Source organism: Gymnoscopelus microlampas, assembly GCF_963454915.1.
Source record: "Gymnoscopelus microlampas genome assembly, chromosome: 2".
Lineage (NCBI taxonomy): Eukaryota > Metazoa > Chordata > Actinopteri > Myctophiformes > Myctophidae > Gymnoscopelus > Gymnoscopelus microlampas.
Genome location: NC_139939.1, coordinates 22784455 through 22809881, shown reverse-complemented (window position 1 = coordinate 22809881; position 25427 = coordinate 22784455). Strand labels below are relative to the sequence as shown.

At 41.8% G+C, this 25427-nt stretch overlaps 1 protein-coding gene and 1 pseudogene across 2 annotated transcripts; both read right to left on the bottom strand.

The window, feature by feature from the left end:
- Positions 1-1556: 1556 nt before the first annotated feature.
- On the bottom strand, positions 1557-8023 carry LOC311062828 (TRIO and F-actin-binding protein-like). Its single transcript, XM_084082047.1, has 11 exons — positions 7921-8023; positions 7735-7800; positions 7293-7382; positions 6764-6858; positions 5328-5964; positions 4812-5046; positions 4122-4221; positions 3743-3902; positions 3492-3605; positions 2326-2412; positions 1557-2157 (listed from the first exon to the last, which is right to left on the bottom strand). Exons 1-11 carry the CDS (start codon positions 7945-7947, stop codon positions 2011-2013), a joined length of 1758 nt encoding a protein of 585 aa, XP_083938173.1. The 5' UTR covers positions 7948-8023; the 3' UTR covers positions 1557-2010.
- A 3513-nt stretch (positions 8024-11536) lies between these two features.
- On the bottom strand, positions 11537-23659 carry LOC311054440 (thimet oligopeptidase-like; annotated as a pseudogene). The gene is made up of 8 exons: positions 23649-23659; positions 21357-22109; positions 20454-20989; positions 16097-16186; positions 13585-13727; positions 12946-13112; positions 11743-11915; positions 11537-11638 (listed from the first exon to the last, which is right to left on the bottom strand). The product of its transcript is annotated as a thimet oligopeptidase-like (transcript).
- Positions 23660-25427: the final 1768 nt, after the last annotated feature.

Below are 25427 nucleotides of genomic sequence, written 5' to 3'. Positions count from 1 at the left end.
TTAATAATCAGGGACAGGGTTACTTTTTTTTTTTTTTTTTTTTAAACACGCTATTTGCGGAGTATTGATCGTAAAGTCAGTAAGAAGACTCTGAAGACTCTTGCAGTGGCCCTCATACAAGGTCATTACGATTATGCATGTACTTCATGGTATCACAACACCACCAAGGCCTTAAAAACAAGGCTCCAAACATCCCAAAACAAACTTGTAAGGCTACTTCTTGGCCTCAACTACAAAATCCATCTAACCCCTGATCATTTTGATAGGATTGGATGGCTTAGGGTTGCGGACAGAGTACAGCAACTTGCTATGGGCCTGGTCTTCAAGATATATCACAACATTGGGATCCCCCTGTATTTGTCAAAATACTTCCAAAATGTTAATGATGTCCACGATCACAATACCAGAGGCAGCTCCACAAACCTTGTCCAACCCTTTTTTGGCTCAACAAAGGGAAGTAACTCGTTCTCATGCTATTCATCAAAAATGTGGAACGCCCTACCAAAAGGAGTAAAGGAGTGTAAAACCCTACTCTCTTTCAAATCAGCCCTAAAGATACACCTTCAGGAGGCTGCAATTGGAAAATGGCCCCTGTCTAAGTCCTAACCTAACCTACCCCCCTACCCCCCCCCCCCCTCTCCCCTTCTCCTTTTGTACATATTTCTCACTCTTCATACCAGTAACCTGTAAACTGATTGTATGACATTCTATAGTAGTTGTGTATATCTGTCTGTCTCTTATATGTCATCATGATTTGTGTGCATGGGGAACTCATTTGAAACAAGCTCTGTGCTTTTATGAGTCTTCCAGTTTAGTAGACCTTGTATTGTGAATTTGTACTTCCATGTACTGTTGTTCTCATGTCTTACTAAATAAAGTACATCAATCAATCAATCAATTTTAAAGTTTAAATTCCCCTGGTATGTGTCATGATAATGGTTTACAGTAGCATTATGGAGTTGGCCCCTCTAAGAACAGCTATTCAAAGCTTGACTTATTTTATTTGGGAAACACAAGAGGCAAGATCGATATTCACAAATGTAAATCGTTGTACAAGCACAAATTATTCTAGTTTGCTGAATGATCAGTTGATTTTCACATGAAAATGTATTATTCAGATTATAACTAAACAGCGTCTCCCCCAGTTTAAATATTGCCTTCCAGCTTAATATAGCTATTTTCCCCTCATGTTTTGCAGATATCATTTGGCCTCATCAAAATGGCAGCAGTGGTCGTGCCTTTCCTTTACGTTGGAACGCTTATCAGCAAGAACTTTGCTGCACTGCTGGAAGAGCACGACATCTTTGTTCCAGAAGATGATGACGACGACGACTGATTTAACGTTAGTAAACGAGGAGAAAAGACAGCGTGAATGTCATTACAGATGCACAATTTTAACGTTCAAACATAAACTCATACTCTGCATGTTTTTATTTGAAATCTTAACGTATGGTTAAAGGGTGTGTGAGCTCCATTATAGAAATGGATACAAATGAAAATTTCAATGATGACAATTCGACAAATGTTAACTGAAATCTATTTCCCTTTGTAGGGTCTGTCTGTTCAATCATGACTTAGGGCATGGATGGTAGTGCCAGGAAGGAGTGAAGGAGATCGAATGACGATTGAATGCAACATCACTGTGACCATCGCTCTATGTCCATCCAGCTCTTCCTTCTGCCTTCCCTCATCAACACTATTTTTAATAGATTCCATATCATATTTATGTGAGGCTGTATCATGGCTAACAGTCAGGCCTTCACTCTTGTTTGCATGTGCCTGTCTTACAGGTCAATAAACTGAGTCTATAAAGAAAAGCGTAAGCATTTTCATTCTTTGGTAGTCCTGTACTCCTGGTGTTGAATCTTGTTGAGGCAGCAATTGCATAGTGGTGTTCTGAAGCAAATGTTCGAGAGTAAATTTCATAGTCCCATTCATATTCCACCAGAGCCATTGCAAGTCATATTAGGTATTGTACTGGCTAACAGTCATGGCCGGTGTCCCCACCAATCAGGTGTCTCTTGTCCCTTCCTGCAGTGCAGCATTGGCCAGTCTCAGATGTTCTTTGAGGGAGCTCGTTTCCAATTGGCTGCGGCCCTTCATCTCGTTCAGTTCCACATACGCTGTCTTATAGCGCTCATACGCTGCTTCTTTCTCCTGAAGTAGCGGTTTGCACAAAAATGTCAAAAGTCAAGTAGGGAAGACATATACTAACTAGACTGTTTGTATAATAGTTATAAACATTTTTGATCATTATTTGTATGTTTTACATTGTTGTCTTTACAAATAGCCCAAATAGAAACAGACCAAAGCATCAGACAGTACCTTAATGAGGGATTGAACCTCAGACCGTAGACAGCTAATCTCCTTTTGAAGATATTCCACCTCCTTTTCTTTTGCTCTTAACATTACCTGTAACACAGAAATATACCTTCTTACTAATACATTTCACACATACAGATGGAGTGTTTTTGTCTATGGGGAGTACAACAGCCTGTTGTACTCCCCATAGACAAAACCACTCCATCTGTATGTGTCCCTGTTGTCAACAGGGTACACAAAATGATATTTATTTAGTTGACCGGGGTCCCCCAGGGCTCTGTGCCCTCCTTTTTTCCCTCTACGCCAAATCTCTTTGCCGAAAATAGCTGATAAACACGCTCACAACGTGTCGAAGCAAAGCGACACGTGAGCTTTTAGATATGCTATTTTTGCTGAATTTTCGCCCCTGAATAGGGACACAAGGTTTCATGTGGTTAAATTGATTGCCTCTGCTGCATTACACAAGGATCATATCTCCTAAAAAGCTTAAATTCATTCATGTATTTCAGGCAGTAGATGGCAGTATGTTCTGCCACAGAATGTGTCCAATCAGAGGTTGGTTGATGGCACAAATGTCCCTGGGAATGAAGGAGGAGACATTGCCAAAGGATAAAATGAAAAAGAAGCCCTATTGCCACAGAGAGCCTGTAATGGTGTGACGTGCAATAAGAATGACCTGGTCAATATATTTCATTCTAATTGGGTTTCTCCACTAAATACCTGTATGTTCAAACATTTCTGTTTTTGATCTGTGTTAATATCTCACAGCATGAGGCTGCATTAAATGAAGATGAGTGGGAAGTAGTTGCGTTTACATGGACAATATGTATTCTTTCAGAATGATATCATTCCGATCAGAGATTCCAACCCAACTGTTTACTTGGACGCTAAATAAAAGTATTCCTCGTTTACATGAATTGGAGTGAATTGTAAGACAATATTCCGATCAGAGCAGATCAGAATATATATGAGGCATTTTTATTCTGATTGAACTGTTATTCTGAATATTAGTGGAATATTCCGAATCCTGCAAATGACCTCAAAGCTCTTCTGCATCAATTCAGCATTTATTTATGAGAATCACAGATCCTCACATGAAATTGAGAAGTCCTAAACTCACACAACTAAAGTACCACAACTATTTCAGGTCACTCATTGTTTTAAAATACCTCTGTGTCTGAAGCACTACGCTCAGTGCTTCCGTGGGCAGGTATACCAGACTTCTGTCCTGTGACCAGGAAACGCATCCGGCTGATTTCCTCAGCGAGCTTGGCCCTGAGCTCCTAAAAGAAGAATAAAACAATCAAACAAGAGTCAATTATATAATATAGAAACATATTGGAGTTTACTGATGCCTCTCTCTCTCTCTCTCTCTCTCTCTCTCTCTCTCTCTCTCTCTCTCTCTCTCTCTCTCTCCAACCTGGTTCTCTTTGCGGAGCTGGTCCATCTCCCTCTGCTTGGAACCCAGTTCTGTCTCTTTGCTTCTGCCACTCTGCTCAGTCAGATTCAGCTCCAGGCACTTCTGAGAGTAGTGTTCAGACAGAACATCCAGCTCACTGTGTAAGGAGTCAGCCTGGGGCCTGACACACGGACATTATGGGCTGTCTTATTATGTGATATTACACAAGAGGTCATGGAACAGCTAAAGCTTTCAGCAAGATGGAGAATACAAAGTAAAAGTCAAATGCACCCAAAGGGTCCATTTAGTTACATTTCTACATTCTGAGTTACAAATGGATATATTAACCCTGAGGATTTGACTGTGTAGTGTGTAGGTGGAATGTTTTGAATCATTTTACCGTTGTCCTCTGTATGTTTTATCCATGTGTGTGTCCCCTACTGCCGTCCTCCTGGCCGTCTCCACCTCTTCTCTGTGAACCCGTTTTAGTGCCTCCATAGCTATAGTGCAATGAATTAAAATGGTAGAAAGAAAAAATGTGGCATATGGATATAGATAGAAAGTGAAGCTGTACAGCATATTTGAGGTAAAAGGACCTTCATGCGAGCCATTGCCAGCTAATAGGGTTGTAGAAAATCTCCTGATTCTGTAGGTGTGCACGTGCAGTACATTTATACAACCTGAACCAGAGGCCTGTTGGTCCCATTGACACTTTTGTCAAAGTTAGATGTGTAAGCCAACCATTCTAATCAATGCTTTATGGCTACTTTAATTTAGCTGTACTATTTATCTGAATATTCATCTGAACATTGTATATGAGTACGTATACGTTTTTCTATGGCTACATTAATATAGCTGTACTCCATGTATAAGGTCAGTTTTAGACACACAAACACACATACACACTAAAGGCATCCTAAATATTTATGGGTTTTTTTATGGTGAGAAGTACCATACATTACTGAGAGCATGTATGTCTAGCTCCTTAGATGACGGCCTTCTAGTCTTGGTACTGCATGCTGTCTACCCATGGAGCTGCATTTTAGAACCTCACTGTACTCTGTTTAGTCTGTTATTACATGCATACTACCTTTAGTAGCAGCCTCACTCTCCTCCTGTAGTAGCCGGTCCTTCTCTCTCTCCAGCTCCCTGATCTCCCTGACATGTTTTTCCTGCAGCTCCTCCAGTGCTTTGTGATGAGCTGACACCATGGCTTCCAGTTTGGCCCTACAAGGAGCCCCTGGGCCGCATGGACTGTCCATCTCAATCCCCATGGCCACCCGGTCCTTTTTTATGCTCTCCACCTGCTGTCTCAGGGACAGGGCCTGGAGCACACAGAAAAGAGAAAACAATAAGGAGGGAAAGAATGGGATGGTGGAGGAGAGAGAGGAGGTGGAGAGTGAGGGAGAGGAGTAAATAGAAAGGGAAAGAAAGCGGTGGAGAGATGTGTTATTGCTCCAGAGACAAGATGAATATTAAATAGTAATATGTATGTATGACAACCAAACATCTATTTCTTGAAAACAATTAGCTGTGAAGACCCCCTCTTCATATGGGGTCTTATAGATACAGTGCATTTACGGTGTGAATGTTCTCAGTTTCCTACCTCCCTTTGAAGGGCTTCGGCTGTGCTTGATTTATTGGTTTGGGCACCATTCACAAATGGAAGATCCTCTTTGGAGCTAGATTCATTGGCTTTGGAACCAATCACACAAGGGATGTCCAGCTCTGGGCTTGCTCTTGATTGAATAGTAGTTTGGGAGCCAATGGGCGGCTGGAATGCGTCTTCGGTGTTTGATTGATGCGTCTGAGCTCCAATGGGAGACGGCACAGGCGATATCCTCTCCAATTCTGCCCACTTCTTGTTGACCTCTGAGTCTATGGTGTCAGTTACAGGCACGGGGACACTTCCCTTCTTCAGCTCAACCGAGTCCCACCTGCTGCCCATCTCACTACACGGGACGCCCTCTTCAAACCACTTATTCCTCTGTTCCAATCTCTTTGCTTGCTCTCTGTCCCAGCCCTCCCCGGCTTCTCTCTGACTGGCTGGAGATAAGCCAGATGGTGTTCTGTCCAGATCCAGGACTACAGAGTCATCTTGGTAGTGGTCAGCATGGTCATGAGAGTTAGCAGAACGAGTAGTTTTATAGCTGGAGTCTTTGCAGGTGAGCCGAGAGGGAGGTTGGCATGACGACAGTCTCTGAGAGGGGGGGTTCTCTTTCTCGCTACCGGTATCTGATTGGCTGGGGTTGGAATCAGGGGAAAGACAAGAGGATAATGTTACCCATCTTACCCGTAATAATAGACTGTGTCCAGTACACCACATGCAGACCACAGATCATATTGTCTGCATTTCTTCACTATGTTCTGGAATTCAGAAAATGATCTGTTCTCTACATTTGCCATTGGAGTTTGAGTCATTTCCGTTATCCAAAAAGACATACAAAAGCATCAATCACTGATGCTACATCTAAACATTCCCTGATATGGCTATGCTGCTATTATAGCAAGCTATGATGTTATATATATATTATAGCACACATGATACATTCTGTAAGTGTTGGCAATACTAACAACATTTGATATAACTTGCTTTGTTCTTTGTTGTTCTTTTTTTCTTTTCACTTTCAGAGTTAAAATAACACTGAGGACTTTACTCTGAATATTATTAAGACCTCTACTTCTAGAATCTCATTTTCTCCAAAGTGCTTCTTGGAAGAGTGAAACTCTGCACCTTTTTCCAGGTTGTGCTCCTTGAATGTAAAGGCAGACTCACTGTTTTGTTTTGTTCTGTTGTAATTGAATTGCTGTCATTTAAACCACTTCACGTCATCGGTTCCGGGGACCAGGGGTTCAACTGGACCCTTACAGGTCCAGTTGGTTCCATTTGTACACTCCCAGAGAGTTAAATTAACGCTGATGATTTTACAGTGTAGATTGGGGTCCCAGAGATGTTTTTTTTTTAATTCAAAAGGTTGAGAATCACTGGTTTAAACACACATCATGTAACAGTAGTGCAACGCACACTGTCTTCAGACTCACTGTGTGTTAGTCTGAATGCCCTGCTTCAGTAGCTTCACCCAGTTCCGTCGCATTTTAGAGGTAGTGGCAGAGAGAGTGAACACTGTTCTCTTTGTCTGGAGGAGATGAAACGATAAGAGGAAAAAAACACATGCACAATTAAGTCGAATTTGTGGGCTTCAGTGAAAAATGTCAATTGATAATTATTTTATTTAGTTTTTGTTTTACTGTGATCGGTGTCTAGACAAGCTCCTTCAGAGCTTTCAACTGAACAAATGTGTTGTCACTTCTATTCAGTTTACTTTTGTCGAGACGCAACACTTATTTGCCAAAGCATAAATTAGGCCTTTATATATGTAGGAAGGAAGTGAACAGACCATGTGACTGCTGTGTTTGGCTTTACTGTCTGTTACAGTGTGTGTGTGTGTGTGTGTGTGTGTGTGTGTGTGTGTGTGTGTGTGTGTGTGTGTGTGTGTGTGTGTGTGTGTGTGTGTGTGTGTGTGTGTGTGTGTGTGTGTGTGTGTGTGTGTGTGTGTGTGTGCATAAATACATGTATTTGGAAGCCATAGTTCTTCTCGACATCACATTCGGACACATTAACACAGGATATTAGATCAATCTCTCCATCCAGGTCGTCTGACTGCAACACAATAAAAGGAACTAAGATTACACAACTAAGATGAAAATCTTGAGAAAGCATGCATATAAATTGAACATTTGATATGATTCTCCCATACTGTATAATGCTGCAATAGTTTATGGGGGGGTCAGGTGTATTTCAAGGGGTAGGTCATGACCCAACTGTTGGGCATGAGAACATTTAAAATGGGTCCCAAATTGTTCTGCGAAAATGTATACATACAAATACAAACATTACTGGCTGTGTTATCCACCAAAGCCTTCCTGTGAGGTTGAATAAAACCTTGTAGGCTTATATGTAGCAACATAATTTGATCATTTTTTGCTTTGTTTTTAGAAATCATGAATCTTACCTCTGCCTCAGAGTCTCTGTAGAACCTCAATGAAGTATCACCCAAGACAAACCAGTGTTTCCTCCACTGTTTAACACACAGAGGAGCATTTTCACTACTTTAATATAAAGCTCAAAGGTATTTGTTGAGATTTATATTGTCAAAAAACACATTATTCACTTATTGTAAAACCAAACTATTTCTTACCTTGCCATTTCCATCTAGTCTGGACATCCATCCCTTAAGATAAAAAAATGATCCAGCTACAAGCGAGACAAAACGAAACAGTAGTCACAGCTGTGAACTGTACAGGAAACTGAACTGAACGTTTTCTGTTAAAAGTGTCCCAACCAATGTTGAATTTCCTCCTTCAGAGACAGAGAGGCATGCACTCAATAACCAAATATGAGCAGGGTAAACCTTGTATTTCCAAAATCAGGAAATAGAAAAAAAGAACCTGTGTTCCAATGTAGTTCTTATTTAGTTACAAGCTCTTTTTTAATATTTTTCATTTGTTAATTATTTATGAAACCCACATACTTTAACTTACACTTTCAAAATCGTTCAACAATAGCAACAAGCTCACAATGTTGCATTGCGATGCGTTGAGAGCTATTTTTGCTATTTTTGCTGCTTTTGCGCAACAGTCTTGTACGACAAAGTGGGGCATTCATTCATGAAAAAACATAAAAAGTTGCTCAACAGTGACGGCATGCAAATGTTTTATGAGTTTGAATTTTACATGAAAACACATGTTCTCATTCTGAAGACACTGACCCCACAACAGGAAACACAAGAGGAACTGATGAGACATTTGCTGAGAATCACTTCAAAGAAGAAAAGTGAAATAGAAAAACAGACACATTCTGTCTATTTAATGTCCTTGTAAGGCGATATCTCTGCCCCTCCCCCCTCCCACCCTCATTTAGCAATAAATAGCACATGTGACAGTTTATTGGTTGGACTTATGTATTGTATCTCAAAGCAGTAGACAAGTCAGAATATATGAACAAAAGATAACAGAACGTACTTACCATGCATACATGGTGCCCAGTAGACGTTGTATAAATAACAGAAGAAAAGCAATTTTACTATGTATCTCACACAGAAGTACATTTGAGACAGTGACCTATATAACCTGATATGTCACATGCATCTGATGCCTGTGTTCCATCATGGGAAGTTTTTATGTTTACTAAAAACTTGGGTTTTATATTTGTTATGTTATGTTATCATCATCATCCAGTGAACTTTTTAGATCATTCCACAAGTTCTCTTCTTGACATTAAAATGCTGAGCTTGCAGCAACCATGCATATATATATAGTGTGATACATCCTAGAATCTATTAATAAGCATGATACATCAACATGAACATTCTGCCCTGAAAACTATAGTGCTAACTACTAGCTTTTTCTGCAAGGTGCTTCTATACAGGTGGGCCCCGCCTGAGGTGAAAGAACTGAACTAAATGTCAAGGAGCTTATAAAGTATGCATGTATGAAGAAGTCCTTTCTTTTTTAGTTGTTTCATGAAGGGGAGAACTCTCACCATTTGGCTGTCTTCTGGTAGACCCCGCTCCTTTCCTCTTGTTGATCTGTGCTTTCCACTTTTATCTGAACCCTTTAATGGAATATGAGGGATGAGGAGATTGTATTTATCTTTACTTTGTCAAATTGTAGCCATGTTTCCTATTAATACTAAATATATATTTATTCTTTCAATCTACAGTACCTGTGAGTGAAGAGATGTTGTTGACTGCCTTCGAGACATCCCATCGTCTGAGTCACGATATTTCTCCCGCCTGTCTCTCCCTCTCTCTCTGCCTCTCCCTCTCTCGTCTGGCTCAACTCTTGAACTGGACAAATGGGTTTCATCTTGATACCTTTAAAGAAAGAATGAATATAGGAGCATAATACGCGTAATGATAAAATGCAGACAAAAACATCAGCAGCAGCATCTTTCTATACATTCTTCTTTCCTGCTAAACTGAACCTTCACATTCCTCTGTATAAATTCTATAACTCAAGGTCATTATACTACTTTTTCTATGAGGGCACGGTATTTCGTTTTTAGCTAAACTAGCAAACCTGCTTTGAAATAATGTAAAACTAAACTGACATTGAAAACAAAAAGTCAAAATGAAATACGAAATTAAATTAAACAAAATTAAAAATCAATGATATAATAACCATGCCACCTTCATATTGTGAAATAGCACAATGCCCACCTAGGTGTTCTGGGCCCCATGTCCCTTCGTGGGCTAGGACTCTGGGTCCTCCTCCTCAGCCCTTGGAACTCCTCCTCTGAGTCCATGTTAATTTTTGGAATGTCAGCAATCTCGATATAGTCATCAATGGTCATTCCCACCTCATATTTGGGTCAGATTTAGATTCAGAATTTTTTGTTGTTGTCATGGCCATTATAATATCATGTTAATAACAATGTATGTTGTGTAATATACGGAATACTGTATGTCTTTGAAAACTTAAGGAAAACAAAACAAAATACAAAGCGAACAAATAAAAAATAGCAGGTATACCTCTTCAACTGCTGCCTCAGATTTCTTAGGTTCTGAGGTCAGCAAGGCGCCCATGCCTCGCGCCATGTTGCTCCTACTTCTGTCACTGCTACATTTATTATTGCTGTTATTAACCTGATCCGTTACCCCCGTTGCTGCATGGGAGTGCAGCGAATGGGCAAGAAGTTCAGAATCCACGCCCCGCCTTGATGGAGAGGAGCCATGAGAGTGGGTGGGGCTGAGTAAGGAATGTGAGGAGCCATGCCAGGAGGCTTGAGGAGGGCTGATTCTCTCCTCCCTCTCAGTGTTTCTCTTTGAATAAGTTTGTGTAGTGTCAGGTCTGCTGTCCCTAGAACGGGGCTCCCTCTCAGTGTTTCTATCTGAGTAAGTTTGTGTTGTGTCGGGTCTGCTGTCCCTGGAACGGGGCTCCCTCTCACTGTTTCTATCTGAGTAAGTTTGTGTTGTGTCGGGTCTGCTGTCCCTGGAACGGGGCTCCCTCTCACTGTTTCTATCTGAGTAAGTTTGTGTTGTTTCAGGTCTGCTGTCCCTGGAACGGGGCTCCCTCTCACTGTTTCTCTCTGAGTAAGTTTGTGTTGTGTCAGGTCTGCTGTCCCTTGAACGGGGCTCCCTCTCACTGTTTCTCTCTGAGTATGTTTGTGTTGTGTCAGGTCTGCTGTCCCTAGAACGGGGTTCCCTCTCAGTATTTCTCTCTGAGTAAGTTTGTGTTGTGTCAGGTCTGCTGTCCCTGGAACGGGGCTCCCTCTCACTGTTTCTGTCTGAGTAAGTTTGTGTTGGGTCAGGTCTGCTGTACCTGGAATGGGGCTCCCTCTCAGTGTTTCTCTTTGAGTAAGTTTGTGTTGTGTCAGGTCTGCTGTCCCTGGAACGGGGCTCCCTCTGTGGAGTGTAGTTGTGTGTGCCATGTCCACTCCTGGATGGGGAAATATCATGGCTATTGCGTGTGTTGGTTCGAGGAGATGCTTGTGATCCCTGATATGAGTTGGGTTGAATGGCTGAGGATCCACGGCGAGAAATCGATTCCAGATTCTTGTATAGCTTCTCGGAGTCTAAACTGTGACCATTTGAAGCTTGGGATGCACACCTTGATTCTCGGCTACGTCCATTCAAAGTGCCGCTCTCTAAGTGCGAGGAGTCTGTACGCTTGTGATGAGGGCTGGCACGAGAGGGTGAGGCAGGCCGAGACAGATTGGAACCCCTCCGGTGTGATGGACTGGACCGGCCTGATGTATGCCGAGATGGAGCATGCGATGGAACGTGGGATGGGGCTTGAGACATGGGACGACTCCTAGAGTGTGAACTCCTTCGTTGGGATGCCGGCGGCGATTCTGTCACTTTGCGGTCTGGGCTCTTGGAGTAGTGACGAGTTGGAGAATTTTCTTGCGACCGTCTGAAGTTGGAATGGTAAGAGTATCGCTGTGGAGACTCACTTCTCCACGACTCCTGCGAGAATGTATCTGCATTCCTCCTCTGGGATGGGACACCAAGATTAACAGTCCTGTAAGGGACACAGGCTTTGGGATCAGGCACGTGGTTACTAGGCAGGGCATGTCCTCTCTCATAGTGACGATATCGGCGTTTTTCGACATCCGCCGTCTGCTGTTCGCCAACACTCTTTCTGTCTGGAGAGAAGTAGCCACTCTCTTGTTGCCTGTCTCCTCTGGATTCTGAAATGATTACAAATGTATCATATTACTAGTGAGTAAGAGTACATGAACCAAACACACCACAGACCGGATTTCATTACACACAATGCAATAGTAAAAAGAACATTTTCTTCAGGGTCAAAATTCTTTAATTTGATCTTTTATCGCCCTTTTCTCCCAATTTAGCTGTAGTCCCTTGTTACTACTGACTCCTACTGCTGATTGGTCTTAGGGAGGGTGTAGGCGAGTGAGCACATGTCTCCTCCACATGATGCTGCCACAAAGCGTGCGAAGGTACATGCTATTCCTCCCTGTTCCGCTCTCCACTGAACAAGCACCCTGACATGCCAAAACCCTGCACTCTGTGGTGATGGGTAGGAACTTTAGCCCAGACTGACCAAGGGAGAAAACATGGGGAACCGCTTGTTTGATATGAAATAAAAAATGATTTAAATTAATTTTACACTTAATAAAGAAAAACTATATTGCTGCCTATTTCATTATCATAATTATCACAACATCACTCTATGTTTATCACAGACACAGATAGAGACCTCTTAATTGTTGTTAATGTGAGCTCACAAACAACATTTCAACAACAGCATTGCACTAAACAGATTTCATTGTAGTTTGGGATCTCTTGACTTGGTTTGTTTTCACATGCATTCTCAATTAAGTGTTTTATTCATGAATGTAGCCTATTAGGTTGTAATTGGTTGGTAGTGAGCATCCCATAAACTCAAGGTATAGCATGCGGCCAATTGGCTGGTTCCAATCCATACCACTCCTTGTACTTGCATTTGGGGCTAATTGCACCTGCACATAGAACTCAACACTAACGAAAAGATCCTTTGAACTTTGAGTCTGCTGCATTGTAAATTAGATAGGTGATTTCGTTTATATATGTGAAGGCAAACCGTCTCTTAAATGTGTATTAAAAAAAACTTTAATTCATAAATAAAATGTTTTATTTCTAGAAAGCTCTTGCCACTAGTGTGTTGGAGAGTGCTCGACTCTTCTACACCTTCTGTGATTATGTGTTATGTCTAACCTGATGGTCGCCGGGACCGGTCTCTTCCCCTTCCTTCATCCATTAAGGAGCTGTTACTGGCTCTGTGGGGAGAAGGGTCCAGTCGAGTCATGTCTGGCCAGGCCAAGCCGTGCCTCACCGGGCTGAGGGAGCCACTTGTCCCTGTGCTGTGCCGCTGGTCTGGAGAGCTGGAGGAGGGTAACGGAAGGTCATCCACAATATTGACAAGGGTAAACTGGACATGTCTCCATAGAGCTTTATGTAACTAACATATCATAATCACAAAACTGTCAATAATGAAATACAATTGCTGGACAGCCTACAGGGATTGGTGTTGACTGGGGAATTTAAAACAACAGTCATTGTTTTGTTACACCAATCTTTTAATGCTGCTGTTATATCTTATAATAGACAGTAATTCTCAACCTTTTTAATTTTAAGGTGCAGAGTTTGATGCATTAAGCCTATCAAGTTAAAACATATGGGTGTACTTCTTCCACCACTGGTAACATTGTGTGGCAAATCATCAATAGCCTAATGCTGTGGAAGGCTGTGAATGTGTGATTACCTACTAGCATAGTACACCTTACAAAGAGTGATCAGTCAGCCTTTTCTTGGCACAATGTGGTTAGCAAAAATCAGGTCACAGGGTACATTCACCTAGATTGTGTGTCACTGTCACAGATATTTAGTTCCCAGTCTGGACTCAAAGTGTGGACCAGACTCCACTCAAAGGTCCAGTCACAGCTGATGGCGTCACTGGTGGCACTTGTTGTTGCATCAGAGAAGGCATCATCGTCATCCTTATGGTGCGCAAGAACACAGATGACATAATCAAATCACTGAATAATTCAAACAATTAAGTGTCCGTAAATTAATAATGTCTACAAAATCAGTGATGAGTCACTATAACTTAAGAACTTCACAGGCTGTTCCTTGGTATTTGTGGAACAATCTTTTCATTATTTCTGTATGCAATTTCTGGATAATCTTATTGGGTTAGGTTTTAAACCTATGACGTTTGAAGAATTGAATACATAGGACCACAATGAAAACAAGTCCGCAGGACTTTTTTGTGTTATCCTTTTAGCTTTAATGTCTTACTGTACCACGTGCTATTTACATTTCTGACAAATAAAGTATTCAATAAATCAATCAATCAAAACCCTAGCGTCCCTATTCTGGGGTGAACATTCTGCAAGAATAGCAGATCAGCTATTTTCAGCGAAGAGATTTGGTGTAGAGGGAAAAGACCTTGTAGAGCACTGTGGGGTACCTGGTCAACTAAGTATATTGGGTTTAAGTGGTTAAGTAATGCAAGAACTAACACACAAACAATTAAGCCATAATATTACAATGTCAAACATTTAGCTCATCAGTTATTTGACTTGACTTCAGTTGACTTGACTTGAGTTGACTTGTCCACCCTTCCATAGGGGAAACAATAGAAAACGATGCAGAAACATAAACATTGCATTTGCGGACATAATCCTAGAATAGATAATGTATATCAGAAATCAAAGAATTACAAAGTGTGGGACTTACTTGATTGTTCTGTAACTCCCATCAGTCAAATATGCTGGCAACTCTTGCAGGAGCTGTCCCGGTTCCTTCTCTACACTTGTCTAGCTTAGCCAATCCATTAGAACAGCACTGAACGTAACTCAACCTAGTCTCAGGCCAGGCTCATCATTATTTCATTGCTCTAGTGCTTTTGCATTACCAGAACCGCCCACCCTCTTCTTGCCCTTATCTTGATTCCTCCTTCACCTTTACCCTCCTTAACAGAAAAAATACCACATTTTAGTTGTTTTAACCTTGTGTTGTTTATTCATGAGGAATACTATAGATAGTGCTACCCCTTTCTGTTAATATGAAACTGTCATTTATTACATTATATTACAGTACTGTTGATTTCTATTAGTAATTTACTCATGATGTTCCTTAGAGAAAACTTAACTTAGACCATAGTGAGCTGGTGTTGCACAAGGTTACATGTGCATATGTTGTTTGGGTATATTAGATTACAGCCCATTCCCCTAGGATTGTAATGAGCTTTCATTAATTAATAATGCAGAATCAAATGCCATCCTGGTGCTTCTTCCTCTCCCTGTAGGGAGTACGACCTGGTAAAAGGAGTAGTTCACCCAAACATTTCTTATTTTCTATCAAATTCACGCCCCATGAAGCCTTGAATTCATGGAGATTTTTTTCTTATTGTCGATTTCCTACGCCAATAAATTGATGACCGGGTCATCGGTCAATAGGAGACTCAGTAGGAGACTCTTTCAGTCTCCGCCGACCATCAAATTATTGGCTTAGGAATGCAACAAAAACTAAAAAACTCTCCATGAATTCAAGCTTCATGGGGTGTGTAATTGATAGAAATACGATTGTTTTTAGTTGACTACTCCTTAATCTGGTTTACGTCAATACCTTAGTCAACTTAAACCCTATATATACTTAGTTGACCAGGGTCCCCCAGGGCTCTGTAATACTGCATAGGTTCTTTACTCAAACTCCTATTTTCCCCTCAACACCAAATCAGTTCGGCAAAAGATTTCACAGAATGTTCACCCTAGTATATGGATACTGGGGTTCATGTGGTTAGTATGTGATTGCTGCCCCTGCACCAGGCTGCTGAACAGATGTTGAGCCCTACTGTATCACCATGTCAGTCACATACTGTAGGCTCCCATTACACTAGCACTATCACACTATGTACAGTACATATGACTGTGAATAACCTCCACACACTTCTTACATATTTGATATCTGCTGCTATGCAATGATTTACTTGACCAAAAGTCTGAGTCACTCTGCTTTATTTTATTTATTTGCTTAATTTAATAAATTTTTTAGAGTACACACTTGGTTTACTTTTGATACTTTTTCAATTAATAATGCTTAAACTACTATACAGCAGTAATGACCTAAAATCTGTCTTCAACATTACTCAAGTTGCAATCTGGTCTCACTTGGCATTTAGCTTTATATAGTTCATGTGTGTCAATAGCGGAAAAACGGCTTGCCTTGTATCTTATATTCTTTCAGAATGTTCATCTATTTTCACCTAGTATGACATGCCCAGAATAGGGGTGATAGGGTTCGTGTGGATAACGTTACTGTATCTTCAAGCATATGGACTGAAACCTTTGCCATGTTAACTCACCTGTTGTGCACCTGCAGCAGTGCTAGCGGTCAGGTGCATGTGGCCTGGCCGCAGGCAGGAGCCACAGCGAGATGGGTCAAAGGTGTTGGGCTGGAATTGGTTACAGTAATGATCCCCACATGGTAGGGCCATGTTCCTCCTCCTTGGATGTTCGCTGTTTTTGTCATGCCTTAAAGTACACAGACAGGTAGACCTTAGCACTTGCTTATGCTGTGTCTTATTGATTTTCACTGGAACTAACAAGCCACCAAGCCCCTTGATAGCCGTGCATGTACATTTCAGTAACTACAAAAAAGGCACTTTCACAACAAACATTGAATTTGTTGTAACAAAATGTTAACAGTGTAGTACAGATATTCATGGTGGAATTATTTATTTTAGGTGTACAATAGATCTGAGTGTAGCATCAGAGACATATAGCGAAAAGTATCGCATACTTTTTACGAATATAACTCACCGAAACGCAAGTGACACAGCGACATCATCTTAGTAGTTTTTAAGCATTCTTTGAGGTTAAGCATAATTACTTAGATAGCTTTTTAAGTGAAACACACACCACTATTCATGGGATACCTTTACAGCTCTGACCAGAAAATTGTGACACTGAATACTCATCCATTCCCAAGCTTAATTTATCTATGTCAAGAAGAACATGCAAATATAAGAGTCCATATAGGGAGAAAGAAGATCATCTACCTTACAAACTTTTTCCATATTCTTCATTTGAGCACAAAGGTACTGATATTGTTTCCAGGCAAAGACCCTTTTTAAAAAGCTCAGCTACTGCTGCAGACCTGGCTAAGAGTGATCAAGAGGAACATTCACACTGGGGTCTTTTTTCATGAAGATGTGGCCTATCAAATATCATCATCTTTACAGAGTGAACCATATGACTTTCTTCAATCAACAGATGTCCTATGGTGGGCTAGTTATACAGATGGCTGCTCTGACAATGCAACCCCAGAGAGATCACTATGGAAACAATGCAGTGTAGCTGATATGGGTAACAATGTAATACTGCCTTAGTTAGTATAAAGACAAAAGGTTGCATGGTTTAGTTATGGAAAGATAATACGTTCTAAACTTGTAAACATAGACTAAGATGATCTCTCTAAGTTGAGTAAAATTTAAAGAAATCAGCAATTTCTTGGTTATTACCTTATTGTTGCATAATGTATGCGCATTATGCTAATGAGCAAAGGTTGCATGACTGCACCATGGTAATATGAGTAGACTCATATATTTCTACGTTAACTAGAATAATTAGTTAATTATTTGAATTACTCAAACCAAACCCAACAGAAAGAAATTATTTGACTTTCTTGGAACCAAGAATTGAGATATACCACTATCCCACTAAGGGAAAATTACAGCCACCAGAATTGGATATAGGTGGCCACAATACTAAATTTTACAATTGCCATTTAGTTTCACCTAAAACTGTATTAAGGTATGTTTTGCATCTACGCTTGTTGCTGAGAAATGCCTACATCATATAACATGTCCCGATGCATAATAATGTTATTATAATATCGTTTGTAAATAGTGTTTAGATCAGAAGAAAAATTATCTATCCATAATATTAAGCCGACCATTGCTTAGACACAAAGTCAGACCTGGCAACGCAGCCTACGCCAATCATGTGTGAGAGATCTACAAGCTATGGGGCAGAGACGCCACCGTATCTTAGCAACAACTACAGCGCTCACTCTCATTGGTCGTGTCACGCTAAGAGCAGTCTCCAGACAATGGCATCGCAGACAGCTTGCTGTTACTGCTGTAGCCATCACAGGCAGTTGCAGCACGACGGACAGGGCGCTGTGATAGCTGCCATATCGCTAACGCTAACCTGGTTGTCATGCCTGCAGCGGCTGTGCAATCACTTTGTCAACAATGCACGTTCGTGTGGTGAATGTCTATATTGCTGCTCAGTTCGTCCATTGTAGATGGTGTATGTTTGTGTGTGTCTTCTGGAGAACTATGTAGCTCCACAGCAACTACAGTCACTAACGTAATGGCAGGACCGCCCCGTGCAACGCATGTTAGGCTGCATTATGGTCATGTAGTAATTCCCCCCCCCCCCCCCCCCCCCCAAATACACGTACTCATAACAACACCAGGCGGCCGCCATCTTGCAGAAAGGGCTGCCATTCGCCAGCTTTCAGAAAAACAAGCAACCACCTTCATATTTTTTTTTTTCTTTTTTTTTTTTTTCCTTTTGGACATTTTCATCCCACGATTTCCGCGCGGACCACCAGGGGGTCCGCGGACCCCCTGGTGGTCCGCGAAACATACAAAATATAATTTCTTCTACTTATTTTTCATCATTTTGTAACTTTTACATTACACTTTCTTACAATATTTTTTTTTTTTTTCCCTTTTTGCAAATGTTACTTAGACAATTTGTCTACCCCCATATACACACGCCCACGCGGGCCCCGTGCGCGTACATGCCTCTAACAGCCATAATCCCCATCTATACTGCCCACTCTGTGCTGCAGCTACACGGATACAGACACAGGGACACGGAGGGACCAACAAACGCAAAGCCCCGTGCGCGGCTGGTGTTGAGGGGGGCGTAGCCCCCCGAAACTCTAGTTATATATATATCTAAATAAAGTTCAAGTTGTGGTGGCAAGGCAGTGTCTGTGGAAAGCAGCTGTATGCGCCCAGATTGTGGACAGATTATGCCCATGATTATGGGTATAATCCCCGCCTTCAGTGCAAATCAAGGCAACAGTTATGTCACAGTACTTAAGTGCCTGAATTATGCCCAAATATGGACATGCCTGATGTCACGACAGTATGACATCATAGTTGTCTGACATCACATGCACAAATTATGGGCTTGTGTAGAGAGGTGGTTCATTGTGTATATTATTTATTTATTGATTGATTTGATTGATTGAAGTTTAACTAGAAACTTATTTGTATTCACTGTTGATCAATATGTTCCTATCTTTAGGCTTATTTTCTACAATGCGGAAAAAATAATAATACTAGAAAAAGTGCTCCTCGGAGCACAACTCTCCGCTGTTGGGAATGTTGGGAATGTTCTATCTGTATAAGTGTCCTATCCGTCCTGTCTGTATAAGTGTCCTATCCCTCCTGTCTGTATAAGTGTCCTATCCGTCCTGTCTATGTAAGTGTCCTATCCGTCCTGTCTGTGTAAGTGTCCTATCCGTCCTGTCTGTGTAAGTGTCCTATCCAATTGTTACAGTATCCGCCATTTCTCAACCATTTCGTGATTGTTCCTGTCTTACCTCACTCTTACCAGACTTGTGTTGGGAATGTTCTAATTCTTATGTTCTAACTGTCCTATCCATCCTGTCTGTATAAGTGTCCGATCTGTCCTGTCTGTATAAGTGTCCTATCCGTCTTGTCTGTATAAGTGTCCTATCCGTCCTGTCTATGTAAGTGTCCTATCCCTCCTGTCTGTGTAAGTGTCCTATCCCTCCTGTCTGTATAAGTGTCCTATCCGTCCTGTCTGTATACTGTAAGTGTCCTATCCGTCCTGTCTGTATACTGTCAGTGTCCTATCCGTCCTGTCTGTATACTGTAAGTGTCCTATCCGTCCTGTCTGTGTAAGTGTCATATCCCTCCTGTCTATGTAAGTGTCCTATCCGTCCTGTCTGTGTAAGTGTTCTATCTGTCCTGTCTGTATAAGTGTCCTATCCGTCCTGTCTGTATAAGTGTCCTATCCGTCCTGTCTGTATAAGTGTCCTATCCGTCCTGTCTGTGTACTGTAAGTGTCCTATCCGTCTGTGTAAGTGTCATATCCCTCCTGTCTATATAAGTGTCCTATCTGTCCTATCTGCCAATTATGTATCAGCCATGCAGCCATTTCGTGATGGTTCCTGTCTTACCTCACTTTGACGGTGGCAAAGACACCGTCAAAGTGACGCCATGTATTTATACAGTATTTCACCGTATTGTCACGTGTCACGTGAGGCTTGACCAATCGGTGTGTCATATTTAGAAAGTGAAAACAATACTCTCCTGCGGAGAGTAATAAAGTTATTGCTGCTTTTTTAGTAAAAGTTGCAATAGAACAGTGAAGAGATACTTTGTGACGAGTAAAATTGCAAAAGTTTTGAGATCAAAATAAAGTACCAAAAGTAAAAGTACTCATTATGCAGAATTAGATGTAGTGGAGTAGAAGTTTAAGTACTGAAACATTTACATAATGCAAGTAAAGCAAAAGTACCTCAGAATTGTACTTAAGTACAGTACTTAGTTACTTTCCAACACTGATTTTCTCAAAGATTCCACGTAAGTGTTGCTGAGAGAGAGTGTTGTGTGGTGGGTCGTTCAGAGCCCATGCGACCCCGGCTGACCTCTAATTCAATTTTTTTACTGTTAGTTCTTTGCTCATGAGGAACGCTTCCTGATTGGGATCACAACCCAAGAAGTTCTTCAGCATCTTATAGCCATACTCAAAACCATCAGGCCTCAGACTGCAGTTTGTGTAGTCCAAACCCACCTTAGGGTTCATGATTCCCTCCTGTTTGCAACGGGTGTAGAACATGTCCATGGAGAACACCTCATTCCACAGGTATCCATAGTACTGGGCAGCATAGCCATCTGCCAAGTAGTCAAAGGTAGCTGGCATATTGGTCCCTTGGCAAGCAGGGAATCTTTTGCTGAGCCTGATGTATTCCTCAGCCGGGTCTAAACCAGTCTGGGTGTGAAGAGCCTGGTCCAGTTTAGCCAAGACTATCTGCATCAGGGTGACCATACCGGTGTTTGCAGGGCGAGACTTGATGAGTTTGTCCAACAGGTTGTCAGGAATCGGTGCTCCTATTTTTTGGATATTCTCTGAAGTGGTTTCTTCTCCCAAACCCAGTTCTCATCATCTGGGACGGCGCCTTCAAAGACCCCCTCTACGCCAACCTATAAGCACAGAGGTTGCATGAGGTGACCAAACTCATGGAAGTATGTCTCCACCTCTATGTGCTTCAGTAGGGATGGGTCTACTGAAGTTGGCCATCATGCAGTGCTGCAATGCTGAATTGGAAGGTGGTTGCACTCTATTTTAAAGACGTGACGTGCACGCCGCTTAACACCTACACTACAGGTCACACAATGGACAATTGATATGCATCTAGGCTCATTCCTATGTTAATTCCCTGGTGTGAGTCGGGAGCCTTTGTAAACTTGCTTGAGGTGTGAATTTAAAGTCGTTTTAAATTTAAATCTATTCGCTCCTGGTCAAATATGTTCCTGCACGGCGTGCAAGGCCGCCCAGTGAGCATTGCACCCCTGCCATCATGGCAACGACAGACATCTGTCTGCTCCAATCAGATAGCAGACAGCAGGGCAGCAGCTCAAAACAAGCTGCATCACGATTCACGGTGCACCTTTCCCTCTCTGTGGAACAGGTCAAGGTAGAACTGTCCGATTGCCTGTCCAGAGGAGCAGTCGGTGATGCAGTACAGAGTGACATCATGCCACACAGGGGCGCGCTGTCCATCGGATTGAACGACAGACCCAGCAGGTCCTGGCAGATGACCAACAGAACCTGGGTCACAACCTTTATCGGAAAATACTTAATCAACTGGTTGTGATTCACTCCGTACTGGTTCTCCAACACCTGGGCCATGAAGTATGGAATTCATACAGGTCTCCATTGAACGGCAGACCTCTCCTATGACACTCCTCCTTTAGTTTGAGGAGGATCGCTCTCTCCTTGTCTCCCAATGGCTTCAACTTATGGGCCAGTTCCTCCAGGAAGATGGAGACCTTCTTGGCTGACTTTGCCATGTTTATGTTTGTCAGCAGGACAAAGTCAGCATGGGTTTTGAAACCCAGCAAAGCACTCTCCTGAGCACGCAGCTCCAACAACTCCTTCAAGACGGCAGAGTTCTCCTCTTTACAGCGCAAGTTAAGCGCTTCCTCAAGTTTCTTTCGTGTTTCAGGGATGAAGCATTTTGTCATGGTGGGGAAATAGTGGTGATTTAGAATCTTCTGCTTATCTCCGTCTGCTTCCACAGGAAGACCTCCTAGTTCATCCCTGAAGTAGCATATATATATTGAGAAAAGCTTTGGGTGACACTGAAGGGGGTGTTGTGGGTCTGCCCCATAGAGTTGGTCTGCCCCATAGAGTTATATAGTCTGCCCCCGAAGGCCTTGCGTTTAGCAGGAAGTACTAGTAGCCTTGGTACCCATGAATTGTTTGTTTTAGGCAGGGAGGAATGGTTGGTTACATTGTGTTACTAAGTTGGTTATTGTCAGGTAAGTTATTTGTGTTTTGTCAAAACTTTATTTTCTGTAATAACTCCCATGAGTACACTTTTTTGTGAGGGCTGCATGTTCTTTTTGCTTAATTTTGCATCTGATGACAAAATGCTTAGTCCACCATAGGTCCAATGGGAATATTAGAAGCCACCAGAGGGTGCCAAGGACACACGCACGCGCGCACTCGTACACACACACACACGCACGCACGCACGCACGCACGCACGCAGGCGCGCGCGCGCGCGCACACACACACACACACACACACACACACACACACACACACACACACACACACACACACACACACACACACACACACACACACACACACACACACACACACACACACACACACACACACACACACACACACTCACTCACACACAGATTACACACAGGTACACAGAGAAATAAAAATAGCTGTTCATCAGAGATTCACTGAACTGATTTGTATTTAGATGTATTGAGGTTCAAGGTTATTTATTTATGTACAGGTACTAGCTGCTCCCCCCCGGAGAAGCTAGAATTAGAAAATAGGTGAGGATTTGTCAGGTGAAGTTGCTTGAGTATTAAATGAAGGCATGTTGAAAGTTTGTGATGATTAATTGCGGTGTGAGTAATTGTAGGGAAAGAAAGTTTATTCCTCTATGCCTTTAAAGACCTAATTACACACTCAACCAGAACGACACTGATGATAATTTGGTGGATTTATTTTTGCCTTAAACCTTTTACAGAGTCACAGTTGCATAGCTACACTCAGTTGCTCCGGCAACAGTGGCACTAATGAGAGAGGAGATCAGATTCAGTATCCATGGAAATGTGATTGGAAAAGTTCGACACACAACTTCTGCTGAAATGTTTTGGGAAATGGGGAGAGATAGATGGAGAGTGACACACAGCAAAGGCCGTCAGGATCGGGACTCGAACCCACAACACGCTGTCAGGCTACGTTGAGCCTAGGTGCCCGGACCGCTACGCAGACATCCGGGCCCTGAACTTAGTTTTTAATATAATGCCTGTTCTACGTGACTGTGACTTAATAACGAGTACCATAAAGAATATCAAAGAAGACATCCACTATTATGATCAGTGGTGGAAGAGGGACGGGAAGTGAAGTAAAAGTACTCATCATGTAAAATGCCCATTTCAGAATCATATACCTGCATAATCTTAGATAATAAAATGATAATGATTTGTAATAATAATCTAATCTGCAAATGAATTGAGGGTGCCATAGCTTGCTTTAGCTGAGTGGTTAGTGAGCCCACCTGGGGAACCAGAGCACCTGGTTGTCCAAGGTACGATTCCAGACCAGCCCAGCATTGTGTCAATGTGTGTCCCTGAGTGGCTGCTGCTCCTGATGATTATAGGATGGGTAAAATCCAGAGGACAAATGTCACGTCTGCGCAAAACATACCTAAAATAGTAGAAGTACTCATTGTATATATAAATATACAGTGACAAATAATGAATTACATTCTAGATCGCCTATTTTCGTTATTTTTGAAAAAACTTTGACGATAATGAAATGCCCCACATAGGGACGCCTGGTTGTCAGTGGTTAAGCCTTCTTATGAATTGATATTAAAACATATAACCATTTTACATATAATAAAAAATCAGCGGCCCCCACATTGAAAACCTGTGGCCCATAGGCTATATGACATCCTGTCTCATAGTCACTCCCATTTCTGGTCCCCTGTTCTGTCTCCACTCTACACTATCAAGTGGAGTACATGGTTTTAAAAATAATCTTTATGAAAAAAAAATCATGTCCCATATAAATATGAGATCAATCCCATCTGGCACTCCTGACCTAATCGTAACCCTACCCCAAGGCAACTATTGATCTTTACCAGCACTCCTACTCTGGGATACTTAATGGATGCAGAACAGCCTCTATACTGTACAGTATAACCCAAAGCACTCTTTTACATTCTCAGGTAAACCCGCCCTAATATATTCTATATTCATAACATTTATTCTGTTTCATGCAGATAGCATGCTGTTTATCATGTCATACCACCACAAAATCAGTAATTGTTGCAACCTGTACATCCATAAGATCATCATCATTTCTAAGAATATGCAACATCATCTCAATGATGGTGAATATGCTCAGTAATTAAATATTTAAATGTTTTATTGAAATAGGTGAAATAATATTGATGTCTTTGTTTTGTATGTCTGAACTGATAAATAACACATGTATTAATTAACCACTTAAACCATCTAAATTGGACCTGAGTTGGCTCTGTGCTTGGATTGCTTTTGTCCCTCTACACACCAAATTTCTTCAACAAAAATAGCTGATCTACAAGCTGAGCTCAGGGGCGCTGGAAGTCATTTATTCCAAGGGGGGCTGGGCTTGGCAGGGGACTCCTTAAATACACTTCCAACATCCCTGGCTGAGCTTGTTGATCTGCTATTTTTGGCTAATGTTCCCACCAGAATATGGATGTTAAACATTTTGGACATGGGGTCCAAAGTGGTTCATTCGAAGTGGAAAAATAGCAGGCAGAAATTACATTTTGGCACTTCTGGTGTTAAAAATACACTAAATGCATTACTTATTTAGAGTAAATTCATCCATGGGGAGTGATTGGCCTGTCACTGCTTCCCCCCCAGCCTGCATTTCTAAAAACATGTTGACCTGGATCTGCTTTGAAAGTGAGAAATGAGCCGGCTGCCTGCTTCTAACCAAATTGGCTCTAAAGGCATAAAGGGGGGAGTCATCAACCAAGGAAGCCAGGGCTCATTTATACTTGTCGTACAGCTGTGACACTCCATGTAAATAACTGATTTTCATTTTAAAGTCAAAATAACTCGCATCAGCTGACATTCCAAAAGAACTTGACTAGCAGCTGTACATGTGTCAAGAATGTTTTTCTTGTATGTTGGGAAGAAATCAATAAAACAAAGTGAAGTTAGAGAAGTTCTGTGTGTGTGTGTGTGTGTGTGTGTGTGTGTGTGTGTGTGTGTGTGTGTGTGTGTGTGTGTGTGTGTGTGTGTGTGTGTGTGTGTGTGTACGCCGTGCATGTGTGTGCATGTGCGTGTGCATGTGTGTGTATACTTGTATTTGTGTAGGGAG